At 45.6% G+C, this 12,719-nt stretch overlaps 1 protein-coding gene across 9 annotated transcripts in view; it reads right to left on the bottom strand.

The window, feature by feature from the left end:
* The window catches only part of nbeaa (neurobeachin a), a 49,729-nt gene that overhangs the window by 6,631 nt on the left and 30,379 nt on the right, over positions 1-12,719 (bottom strand). For 2 of the 9 annotated variants that reach the window (XM_019869501.1, XM_019869505.1), the window contains exons 25-44: positions 11,236-11,389; positions 10,892-10,915; positions 9,799-9,979; positions 9,519-9,646; positions 9,159-9,227; positions 8,908-9,076; positions 7,860-8,206; positions 7,303-7,439; positions 7,041-7,195; positions 6,378-6,504; positions 5,926-6,045; positions 5,069-5,202; positions 4,209-4,270; positions 2,800-2,864; positions 2,545-2,653; positions 2,042-2,208; positions 1,702-1,826; positions 811-960; positions 255-391; positions 44-161 (exon numbers count right to left, since the gene is read on the bottom strand). In XM_019869501.1, coding sequence (XP_019725060.1) covers positions 44-161; positions 255-391; positions 811-960; positions 1,702-1,826; positions 2,042-2,208; positions 2,545-2,653; positions 2,800-2,864; positions 4,209-4,270; positions 5,069-5,202; positions 5,926-6,045; positions 6,378-6,504; positions 7,041-7,195; positions 7,303-7,439; positions 7,860-8,206; positions 8,908-9,076; positions 9,159-9,227; positions 9,519-9,646; positions 9,799-9,979; positions 10,892-10,915; positions 11,236-11,389 — 2,678 coding nt within the window. Of the gene's footprint in view, positions 1-43; positions 162-254; positions 392-700; positions 734-810; positions 961-1,701; positions 1,827-2,041; positions 2,209-2,544; positions 2,654-2,799; positions 2,865-4,208; positions 4,271-5,068; positions 5,203-5,925; positions 6,046-6,377; positions 6,505-7,040; positions 7,196-7,302; positions 7,440-7,859; positions 8,207-8,907; positions 9,077-9,158; positions 9,228-9,518; positions 9,647-9,798; positions 9,980-10,615; positions 10,688-10,891; positions 10,916-11,235; positions 11,390-11,525; positions 11,744-11,892; positions 12,305-12,719 lie in introns of those variants that run through there. The other 7 variants (XM_019869504.1, XM_019869506.1, XM_019869511.1 and 4 more) reach the window with 6 other exon arrangements.

The following is a 12,719-nucleotide window of genomic DNA, read 5'->3' as shown; positions in this document are numbered from 1 at the left end:
ATTTTGTGTGGCCTAAATTGGGCGTTTTAAACTACAATCTTACTTCTGTTGGCCATGAAGACCTCCAGACCCGTGTTGTGCAGCAAGTAGCGTCGGGAAAACACGGCTCGGATCTCGCTGAACATCCACTTGCCGTGCAGACCCTCCGAGTAGGCCAGCACCTGTGCACGCAATGAGAACGTGACGACAAAAACATGACAAGGATGCCAGCCAGGTCTGTCCGGGCCACGCAGCTTGCGTTTGCGCATCCTCACCTTCGCGTCAGCCTTCTTGAAGGCGGGGTCGTCCTCGTCCACCTCGAAGTAGATCTCCGTGGTGGTGATGGAAAGCGTTCCGCGGGCCACCACCACCGGCGCCACCAGCTGGGCCGGCGTGCTCAGCACCACTGGGCCTGCAAGTGGGGCGACGTCGCAAAACTTACCTTGAAGTCAAAGTCAAGTTCAAGTTGCCGGGTCGGGGTTGATTAGTATCGCTGATGTTTGTTTTGTGATGTCTGTACATCTCAGTGGAAAAACAAAGTTGTTAGTTCGGGTGTCTTTTTTTTTTTTTTAATCATTTTTGCGATTTAAAAAAATTCTGCAACCAACTTCAATCAAAACGTTGTAATTTGTGTGATTAATCGATCGAAAAAATGATTGCGTTAATAATCATCATCTGTTCTGCGGTTAGTCGGCTAACACTTGAAACCAGCCCAACTTGCCTCTGGAAGTAAAAAGTCGGGGTCGGAAAGGCACTAGAAATAAAAGACGGTCCAGTCACCAGGGGGCGCCGAGAGCCGGCGAGCGCTCGCGGCGACTGCGTGCGCCTTACCTGCCAGGTTGTCGATCTCTTTCTCCTGCAGTAGGCTGACAGCGTCGTCGTCACCCTCCAGCATCAACTCGGCCTCCGGGTTCTGCGCCACCACCGATTGGCTGCGGAAGGTCTTCTTGGACTTGACGCCTTCCTCCTCTTCCTCCGTGCCTGTTTTCGAGAAGAAGTGACGCGTGAGGCGCTTGTACGAACAGTAAGAGAGACAAACATCGGGGCTGCTTTGACCTTCATAATTGTGGAGATTGGTGACACTTTTGAACTTGTTTTTTTTTTTGTGATTGTATCGTTATATGAAGAGCTATAGACAAAATAATTACAGATCTGACACACTCTCTCCAAGACCTCTAATTTGAGGTGTGTGTTTTACTGAAAATAGATTTCTGACATTATGAGTTCCATTTTTCATCTTAGCGATACATTTTGGGGATATGATGTCATTTTATAAGGACATATTGACACAATAATAACAAATGCGGGAAGCCCTTATTAAGACCCTTATGTTGAGATATGACTCAATGCAGTTTGTTGACAATTGATTTTTTGGGCGCAATTATGAGTCACCTTTTTGAGCTGGAAAGACTTCATTTGGATGTCATCATTTGAAGGTTTTATTGAAAAAAATAACTCGAGATCTGGAGAGCCATCATTAAGATGTCGAGTTTGAGTCATGACTTGAGGTGGTTTGTTCCAAATGGGTTTTTGGATCAAATTATAGGAGAACAAAACCAATCAGCTATGTAACCTCTCCAACAGAGTTTGGAGACGATTGGCTGAAAATTGAGGGGTAACATTTTTTTTTTGGGGGGGGGGGGTGCTTGACATTGTCGCGCCCTTAAAATTTGACCCTGGGGGCTTTAAACGTTGCCAAGTAACAAGACCTCTGAAACTGACCGTAGTCATCGAGACATTTGAGCGCCACGTCGGCATGCGTGGAACCGAAGGCGTTTCTCACAAATCTCCGCCTCCTGCGCAAGTCATCCTCCCAATAGTCCAGACGCCAGAAGTCGTGCAATTGGCTAAAAAACAATAACAAGATTTTGAACCTGCGGTAAAAATGGACTGAAAAGACGTGACATTTGGAGATAAAGGTCACATTTGTCTACACTCACTCTAATCATGACAAAGAACAGCGTGTAAAAAAAATAAATAAATAAAAAAAAATAACTTGGCTAATGAGTCACATGCTGCTTCACCAGTGCCAGTGCAGCGCGAGGTTTGCCTAACGACTGACCTCTGCGACATGGTGCCCCACGCTCCGTGCTTATTGGTCAGGATGTTGAGGATCTTCTGCTTCAGCTGGTTGGCGGTCACGTGGTCTCGGTGTTTGGCGGCGCTGATCAGGTGGTCGCACATCTTCTCCTCCTCGCGACGGTCGGCGGCGTACTGGGCACAGTTCGACTGCAAAGACATTTCATGGAAACGTTTGCGGAAGGAGAAAATGTTCGATTATTCAAGATGAAATGACTTATCTATTGACAGAAAAGTCAAATTGTGCGAGATTCAAACTCGCTTTGTTTCAAGAAGAAAATCATTTGTGAGATGAAAAGGAATATTTTCAATATCAGTATTATTTTCTTTCCAGAAAAAGTTTATATTTCAAGGAAAAGCCATATTTTTCAAGATAGAATTCTGGATTTTGTCAGACCCTAACCCTAACCCCCAAACATATTTGAAAATGTGTATCATAAACATCTACGGTAAATACTTAGAGCCAGAGGGCGGCGGCGCGCGTACCTCAAACTCAGCGTGCTTGTGCACGTCTTCTGCTCGCTGGCGGTTCAAGATGAACTCGGCCTCGTTGGCCACGCGCACGATGTGATCCTTCATGGCGTGACATAGAAGTCTGACAACACACAGGCACACTGTTAAAGGCTGCAAGGACACACGCCTCAAGCTGACAGATCGGGACTTCCCACTTATTGAGAAGCCTGTATTGCAGTTAAGAAAAAAACAAACAAAAATGTAATTTACAAAATGTACTGAATTTACCTTCCTTCATTGATAAGCTCAATGAAAGCCAGTCCTGCGTTCTTCTGGATGGAATTTTGCCATTCCTAAAATGCAATAAACATACATTTGCATCTTTTTTTTTTAATGTCAAAGAGGAAGACAATGAACGAGGGCTGCTTTTTGGCCGTCACCGTGCAGGGCAGGAAGTTGCTAAAAGCTGCTATGAGTGCTGCACATTAGCTCTGTGCCAATGGAGCTTTTTAGGGTCTCCAAGGACACGCGAGGGAGAGCATCTCACTTTACGTGATCGATATTTGGGATCGGGTTTCCTCTCCTGGGCCTCTAATGGCGGGAAGGCCGGAGCCTGCCCGGGTAACACTACACGAGTGGGGATGAGGAGGAGGAGGAGGAGGAGAAAGAAATGAGGAGGAGCAAGGTGAAAGGCAGAAACCGATGGACCCTGGTAGATCACATCGGGATGGAGCTCCAGACAAGAACATGGAAGAAGTCAGTAGGTGGAAAGCTGAAGTGGCATTTTCAGAAGAAAAAGAGCAAAACCAGCATGGGGGGTAAGTAAGTTCCTTTTCAAATGAATAAATTACCGGTATTAGCATCATTGTTGTTTCCCGTCACAATACATAGTTAGTCATTCTCGGTGTTGTGTTTGATCGCCATATTTCATTTCATAACATTTTTGAGATAGTACATTGTCATCGAGAATTTGGCGATTTCAAATGATTGCAATTGCATTCAATTGAGTCATATGAAATCAAGCTGGTTTCAGTCATATTGCTATTCTTTTGCTGATTGGCTGAGAGAAGTCACATGGTTCAGGGCCATTTTAAAATTCTATTTATGTTACAAATAAAAATGAAAGTAAAAGGTTATATTTGGTTGGATGAAAAACGGCACATTTTTATTTGATTTGATTTTTAAAAAAAAGTTTTTTTTTTTGAATGAAAAGTGATTATTTTTGGATAAAAAGTCACTTCCCCTGTGCAAGCCATATTTTCCAAGGCAAAAGCAGTATTTTTGCAGATTCCAAAAAATGGTGACCCCCTCATGGCTTGCCCGTTTTAAAAACTATTTTTTGTTGAAAATATTATATTGTTGGGTTTTTTTTCCCTGAAATGCTTGGTGAAAACTCTACAAAAATAGGAAGAAATTTGCATTGACAAGCCATTTATTTCATTACATTTTTTTAGTTCTTTGTTCCATTTTATTTTAGGTACAAACCTTAATGGTTGAAGAAGCAATTTTGCATCTGTAGCCCCATCAAGACTGTCTTGGAGAACATACATATTGTATTACACCTGCAATGCGCCGCTTAGACACATGCTGCAGGGCTGATCAATGACCACGAAGGCCTCTCACACTGATTTGAGAGCAGACTTATCTTCATATAAGAACTGACCCGAGAGCAGCCGAGTTCACCTAAAAAAACTGACCTGAGAGCAGAGCAGCATGACGAGCTCCACCACCGACGTGCTGGACTTCATACACACCAGACCTGCAGTGCGTGGAGACACTTTGTCACAAGCCTTCCGGATCACACACACGCACATGCACACGCACGCTCTCTGTAGGCAGTGCCCAAAATATCATCTGTAGTTGTCCAAATTGAAGAGTTTATAAAAAGCATGCAACAGAGAAGACAAAACAAACAAGATCAGAAGAGGAGAGGGAGGAAGAAAGAAGCCAGGAAGAAAAGATGAGAAGAGGAAGAAGACATGAACAGTGGAGGACAAGAACAGGACGCCAAGAAGCAGGTGAACGTTAGGAAGAGTGAAAGATGTCTTTTAAAGTCACGGTAATAATAATAATAATAATAATAATAATAATAACAATAATAATAATATGAATAGCATTAGCTGAAGCTACACTTTACGAGAAAGGACGTTATACCTGCTTGGTGAATGAGTGAAACAGCCAGCTCGAAGACGAAACGAAACTCATTCTGTCACTCAAACACTCATTCGTCACCTTAGTGACATACACCCATTCACAAACCTATAAAGTCACTCACTGAGTTCACCAGTCATAAACTCACCTACCCACTCACTCACTCATAGCCTCAACACTCACTCGTTCACCTCTCCAGTCATTTGTCAATTTGCCCACTCACAAATATGCACTCCCTCACTCATTCACTAACCTAGCCAATCATTCATCTATCCACCCACTCACTCACCTATTCAATTATTCACTCACTCACTCTCATTCACTCACTCACTCACTCAGACTGTGAGTGGAGACGGTGGCCGTGCGAGGGCAGACGTGTAGAGTAGTAAGGTTTGTTGTACAGCACCTGTACCTTCAATGAGCAGCTCCTGCCCATGACTCCCCAGCAGCGTGCGCGACAGGAAGGGCGCAAAGTCCACGAAAATTTCCCTCAGAAGCGGCGCCACCTTCTCCAGGGCTCGTTCCAGCTTGGTGGTGATGCTGTAAGGGGGGGCACAGCGAATCAGCATTAGCCTCCTGGTGATGTCATAGTCGGGTGGGGGTGGGGGGGGGGGGCATGCGAGGCGGGGTGCGCATGAGGCAAAACAAAAGGCAGGAAAGACGCACACGCACTGGCTGACACGGCTTTCAAAACAAATGACTTTTTTATTTCATAATTCCCATTTTATTTTAATTGATTTTATATATCAACTGGATCGTTTTTTTGTTCTTTAATTGGCTGTGAATAAAATACCCAAACATATAAACTAAATTCTATTTTTACTTTGAGAAATTATTTAGTTCAATTAAATTAAAAAAAAAAAAATTGTAAAAATTGCAAAAATTGTAAAACAATATCACATATACCTTAAACAACCATGAAAAAATATTTTTCTATTTATATTATTCATTTTTATATTATTGTTTATTAAAAATTCCACCTGGGCTATCTGTCCGTTTTAAGACTCAAATGTAGGCCTGAATAAGCACAACACCTGGAGTACCTCTGCTTGGTAATATACACTACCGCTATCTGCTGGACTGGGGTGGAACTGCAATGATGCTAACTTTAGATTCAGACAACTTGATGGCAATGTATCAGTACCTGGATTGAATGGGTTATTATTTATACTTTTGCTTGTGTGAATGCATGTGGTGAAGGTTAATGGGGCATGGTAGAGGTACGGGTGTGGGTGAGGGCACATGGCGGAGCGTATTCCTTGCCTAAAACACTGTCCTGCATCTCGAGGGGCTGCCTGGAAGCCTGCCAGAGAGCTAAAAGACTTGAGCTCAGGGGGCGTCTGACCGCTGCGCAACGCACACTGCGCCACCTCACAATAGGCACTGCAACACAAACACACACACGCATACACGCACGCACATGATTAAGGGACGTGCGCAACAGGCAAACATCACAGAATGCTGACTCATTGCCAACCATGTGACATCACAAAATGTTAACCAATGGGCAAACATGACACAACGTTGTTGTCTGTATACGTTTCCATGAGTTCGTTCGTCTAAAATTTGCATGCGTCCTTTTTGCAAGAGGAGAATGAGGACCGATGAGAGAAGCGAGAGCAGGTCAAGCAGGAAGTAAACAAAACAAACTGAAGCCATATGAGGAAGCGCAAGAAAGGAGTGGAAACAGGAACGGGTTGACGGTGCTTTCTGACCTCATGTTCTCCATGGTGTCTTCAGGCATGGGCGCCACCGTCTGGACGGCGGGCAGATTCTTGCTGGTGGCGCCATTCACAAACGACGATGACGAAGACGATGAGGACGACGCAGAGTCTGCGGCGCCTGGGCAAGATGGACAGACGCATCCGGGGAAAGACAAGAATACGTAAGTAACAATGTGGTGAATGTGAGTTGCAGTACATGGGTAAATTCATTTTTTGAAATCGCAACTAACAAAATAAAATTGCAGCTGATTGAAACTAAACAACCAAGTCACTACATCACTACAAATTATCAATCGATAAAAAAATTAATAAGAAGAAGCAAATAATTCAAATAACTCACAACAGAAAGTAATGTAAAAACCAAAAAATTGAACGCTGATAGAATTCCAATTTGCTGCTGCTCTCCCTCTTAATGTGGCTTGCTTCCTTCGTGGTTAGTGCAGACAGCGCGGCGATCAATAGAAACAAATCCATGCGAGGGAGCTCGATTACGCGCCTCGGATGCACACCACCGCACGTCTGACTAACACCGTGTCCGATGGATCTGCTCATTAGCATTCTGTCAGCCGCCGCGCTCACCCGCAATCTATCCGATTCTTAGCGCAAACGCATTTTTAGACGGGCGTATGCATATATTTGGATATGCCCGGTCACCTGTGGTGTTGATCATGCTCTTGGGCGTCGCCGTGGCGGCGGCGAAGATGTTCGGCGTGCTGCCGGCGCTGGCGGCGCCCCCGGTGGTGGGCGTGCCCACCGTATTGACGGAGAGGCTGCCGGGTGGCGGCTTCTTCACCGGAACCACGACGCTCCTGTGAGACAGACAGAATGGTTACTATTGATGAGGAGATGAACGCGGCGGTTCCGAAAGAGCATTGATTTGCTGTCGGATGCTAGACCGACTAGGGAGGAAACCAACCTATCAAAGGAGTGGAACTGCATGGGCAGCATGGGGTGGGTCTTCAGGGCGGGATCAGGGTGGTATGGCGTCGGGCCAGACTCTTGGCCCGAATCGCCGCCGTCCAACGGAGCGGCCACCAGGCTCTTCAGGATCTCCTGCAATGGAGACAGACATGCTGTGTTGTTAAGAATGGAACTTGCGACAACTCCAAGCAACGGGTGAAAGTCATTCAGGGGTGCTGCCTAAACGGGCTGCAGTAGAACTCAAAACAGTAGGTAAACAAGAAGACGGTGACATTTCGGACTTGTTGCAAAAATGTGAACAGCTGATATGTTTCGATGCGAGTGCGAATGGAGTGAGTTTCCTCAGACGGGTGAAGTTAGCCTGCCTCAAAGGGCTGCTGTAGAACTGGAGATTGAAAGTAAACAAGTGCCACGTTTGGGACCTTTATGGGTATCTTAACAGTTAATATACTGTATATCTAACATGCAAGTAGGTTCGGTTAGCGCATCAATACATGATGCGTTGTAACACTTAGCTCTGAGCGTCAGGCTTTTCCCAGTGATGTTTGTCACCTTGACGTTGATGCCTTTATTGGTCTGGCTGATGCTGGAAATGGACGAAGGGGGCGCCTGTCCGGCGTTGGGGTTGTGGGGGGAGTCCAGAAGACTCTCCTGCGACCTCCTGACGTCCGACAGACTACACAGCAGGTCGGCCTGGCCGCCGCCCATGTCCCGGTCCCTGTCGGTCTCCCGCCCCACCAGGCCCAGACCGAGTCCCAGGCCCATCTCGGAGCCGTTGAGGGAGCCGCCCACGTGGCCTTCCTCGCCGATGCCAGAGTCCGTGTGGGGCAGGCCGGCGCGCGGGGAGTCGTCCGCGGGGGTGGCCGTCTGCTTGTCGGAGAAGGCCGAGGATGGGTGCTCTGAAGCCGCAAGGAAGAAATAATTATAACAGTCACGATATTTTTGGGGAGATTTGTCAAAATCGTGCATCAGTCACTACAGTGGAAGGCTACTGAAAAGCCAATTTCTTTTGTGACTGATACGCAACATTGACGGCTCCAGATGTATATTTTTAATGTGTATATGACATTTGATAGTACAGTGGTGCCTTGAGAGTGACCATATCTTCGAGCTTTTCAAGAAATAAGACGTTAATCGGACGATTTTTTTTTTTTTTACTTTGAATTGCATGCCAAAATTTGCAATAAGAGCACTGTATGATGGCAGGGAACTCGACTCACTTTCCAACACGCAGCAGTTTTCCAGACAGTTGAACGATTATCCTTCAAAAAAGATCCTTCAAACTATTTTTTGTCACTCGCTGTTGAAGTTTAATGTCAAACTAAACATCAAACAAAGAAGAGCAGCGCATTTAATTGAAGCTAAAAGTGAGGGTAAAACTATTTATTTGAATTCTATTCCATTTTGTTGTTTATGTATGTTTATAAAGTATCAAGTGCTATTATTTCTATTTAGAAGTAATTATTTTGCCATTTCCGTTGATGTGGTGCAAGAATACTCAAGGGACAAATTCAAATTGTATCTCAAGGCGGCTCTGGATTTATTTATTTATTTTTTTAATTGAAAAAGAAGGTAGTTGAACATGAAAAAATAAAGTCACCCGTGCTGGTGGGCGAGTTGATCTCGTGTCGGATGCTGCGTCCGGACAGGCTGGTGGACCTGCTGATCTCCCGCTGAGGCTCCAGGATGTCTCGGTACTTGGACACCATCAGCACCGAGATGAAGTAGACCACAGCCAGAGCCAGGAACTGAGCCTGCTTACTGTCCTCCTGGAACAAAACAAGAATACATCATGTTAAGCAATTACGTAATGTGACATGTGGTCTGCTTAACAAAACGCAACACACTTACCACGTCTCTAAAAACCACCGCACGCAGACGGTTGATGTCCACGTCCTGTAGGAGACGGTCCGGGTCCTGCTGAGCACAAGCACAATTGAATATGAATTCATCCCTTTGTATTTATGTTGAATATTTTTTTTTTCTGTTTATATTTCCACTTGTATTTATTTCTAATTCTCTGTAATTATTTGTTTTACTTTTGCTTCTTTCACTTGATCATTCCCCCATTTTATTTGCCTCATTTATTCATGATATACTGTATTTCCCCGCTCATATGACAAGATGAGAGGCTACAATGTCGACCTCCATGGCTTTCTTCTCAAAGTTTGCGGGCGCGTGTGTATGCAATAAAGAGAGCGAGAGTGCCACCTTGCTGGCGGCGGCGGCGGTGGCGTGCAGGCTGTCGTGCGACTTGCTGCTGGTTAAAGAGGACTTGCAGTTGCGATCCCGCTGCCTCTGACGACACTCCAAACAGTTCCTCACCGCCATGCAGCAAACTGACATACACACAAGTAAGTAGCACAAAATGGCCAACACGGGTGACATTTGATGGAGAGACGGTCCGAAGTGATGTCAGGATGTTTGGAAAATTTGCAGTCAATTCATAAGATCCGCACTCGAATGACGCGTCAAGCAAACGACTCCTCACCCAATCGGAGGCACTGCCTCATGAGGCCGCCGGAGGACATGTTCTTCTCGGCCTCGATCTCGCTGAAGTTGAGCGAGCTGGCGAACACCAGCACGTCCACCATGGCCATCAGCCGCGACAGGAAGGTGACGGCCGTCTCCGACGACATGCCCTGCGTCGCCTCGATGTTCTCCAGCTCCGTCTAAATGTGTGGACACGCACAAGGGCAAATGGTGAGGATGAGGTCGTTGTTGAGAGCAGGAGTGGGCAAACGTTTGTGCTCAAGGGTCACATTTGAAATCATTATTATTAATTCATAAGTTAGCATTTTAGTTAAACCATACATCCATAAAATATAAAATAGTTTATTTTAATCATAAAAATAATAGCTAATCCTGTAGCTATTGTTTTCAAAGTAATAACAATTAAACATTTATTTCATTAAATCAAAAAGTAAAAATTGCTTCTATTGACAATTCTAAGTTAAAAAGTTTATTTAAAAAAATACAATAGTTCAGCCTCATTTAAAAAAAAAAGATATATTTTGAAAATAATTTTTTTTGTTGCTTTTTTTTTTTTTAAACAATGAATCATTTACAAAAAGAAACTGGTTAGGAGATGCACTTCATGCCGGCGGCGTCTTACGTGAAATTACGTGTGCGCTATCAGTGCAAGAATTCACCCGTCAATCACACACGCGTGTCCAAGTAAAAGTGGTTAAAGTGCACACTTACACACAAACACACGCTTAAGTGGGTGAGGACACACTAGTGCTGGGAGCTCTCCAGGTGGCGACGTCGTACAGGAGTCTTTTTTTTTTTTTCAACATTTTACCCACCTCGCCCCCCTCGCATCCTCCCCCCGGGACGGGGGTCACCTCCTCGCCCTTCACAGCCGTTCCCGTCCTCCTCTTTAAGGTCCATACAAATGGAGTATAGGAGTAACTAATACAGGATAATAGTGGGACCCCGAAGGTCCAACAAAGTGTATTCCACAGAGGAAATCAACCCAAAAAAATGGACTGGCAAAATACATAGCTTGCGAGCACCCCACCGACCTCAAAAGAAGGAAAAGAGTGTCAAAAGTAAGGAGGGAAGGAAGGAAGCAAACTTACACTGCTGGCACTACTCTTAGAAGTCTGCACATGCAAAAACACACGACAACAATCAAAAGACGACAAAAAACACACAGAGAGGAAAAGAAAAGAGGAATTTAAATAAATGAACAACAAATTAAGTAGGTTAAGTCAGAAAGATGTTGAAAAAGGGTGCCTGTAGCTTTAAGGAAGGAAATTCATAAAACCTTTGAAATGGACAAGATCAAATTCTTAGCCTATTGGCCCAACTCATTTTTAACTGTCAATTTTTTTTCTTAACTTTTTTAAAACATGTCAGGTGTCGCGGTCGCAGTTAGAAGCGGCAGCAGTCCCTCCACCCGCCACAGTGTGGAGCCACTTACGGAGGGAGACGTGGCAGCGGATAAGAGCGGCAGGATGCCCCCGCAGGCGATGATGATATTGTCCACCATCTGGGATATGAGGTGGATGGTGTTGTGCACGAAGATGATGTTCTCGTTGCTGTTGACAAAGTCCATTACCGACTTGGTGGAGTGGCTGCAAGAAGAAAATTTGTCTGAAATGGCCACTCCAAACCAAAATTGAATTCGATTTAATTAGCATCATTGGCCAAAATGACTTGAAACCAAAATGGCAGACTTCCTGTTTTGTTTTTTCCCCGGAGGTGCCTCACCTTCTCCACACGTGCACATCGGTCTCAAGGGCAAATAGAAGGTCAGTGAGCAGCCTCTGGTGCATGGGCGACCACTTGAACTCTGGGATGCGGAACATGGTTGTGCGTGGCCCAGGGCTGAACTGGCGCCTCTGCTCCTCCGTCATGGGCATCCCCCTGAAGCCCAGATCCACGCGGAGGTCTCGCTCCAGCTGGGAGGCGCTGCGACCATGCAGAGCCTGACATCAAGAGTTAACACGGGTCACTTGAAAGCATAATTCATACCTTAATACTGCCTTGAAACCCTAATTTGGGGGCCTAACCCAGGTTTGAAACCCCAAAACTGGTTTCAAACCCTAACTTGAAACCTTAGCACTTTGGTGCTCACCTGGGTGGTTGCAGTGGTTGATATCTTCTTCTCTTTGCCGTCATCAGACCTCTCGGTATCAGACGTGACGCTGACTGTGTCTCCCCCTGCTCCCGCCTTGAGAGCTGCCGCCTCGCCGTCGGTGCCTGCGGCTCCGTCTGCTTCAGGGAAGTCGGGCCGAGACACCGCCTGGTTCCGGGCCTCTGTGATGGAGCTGATGTCGGCCAGTGGGCTCTGGATCTTGAAGGGCCCGTCCTCCGGGAGATCGCCGGCCGAGCTGCAGCTGGTCATGTGGGCCAGGAGGCTGAGGTCATCACGGGCGCTGGTGCTGCCGGGAGTGGCGGGCTGATCGGGACCGGGTAGGACCAGGGCGTCGGTGGCCGCCAGAGCAGGGAGGAGCTTCTCGTCAACCTTGAAAAACCACAAAGTTTAATTCAGATCTTGTATTGGAAAGCATTCAACTTTGTACCAAATGAGTGGCTTTTATCTTTATCCAGGTCGCATGTACACCTCAAGGTTCCATTATGGATTGATACCCACCTGGCTGTTCAGTTAGTTAGTTAGTACATGAGTTCTCCACTTAGACAGTTAATTTGCTGTTAGATAGCTAGTTGGTTAGTTGGTTCACTATGTATTTGGATGATTAATAAGCAGGTTGGTAAGCAGGTTTGTTGGTTCATACTTTAGCTACCTTGCGAGCGATAACCTTAAATTGCTACCTGGTTCACTAGTTGGTTTGTCAGCTAACTGTTGAGATCTTTGATTACCTAGTAGCTACATTATTTGTTACTGACTACATAATTAGTTGTTTTTTTTTTTGGCTACTTGGTTGTTGGCCTTGTTATTTT

Source organism: Hippocampus comes, unplaced genomic scaffold, assembly GCF_001891065.2.
Source record: "Hippocampus comes isolate QL1 unplaced genomic scaffold, H_comes_QL1_v1.1 scaffold109, whole genome shotgun sequence".
NCBI lineage: Eukaryota > Metazoa > Chordata > Actinopteri > Syngnathiformes > Syngnathidae > Hippocampus > Hippocampus comes.
The sequence above is the reverse complement of the archived record's forward strand: the minus strand, read 5'-3'. Positions and strand labels throughout refer to the sequence as shown.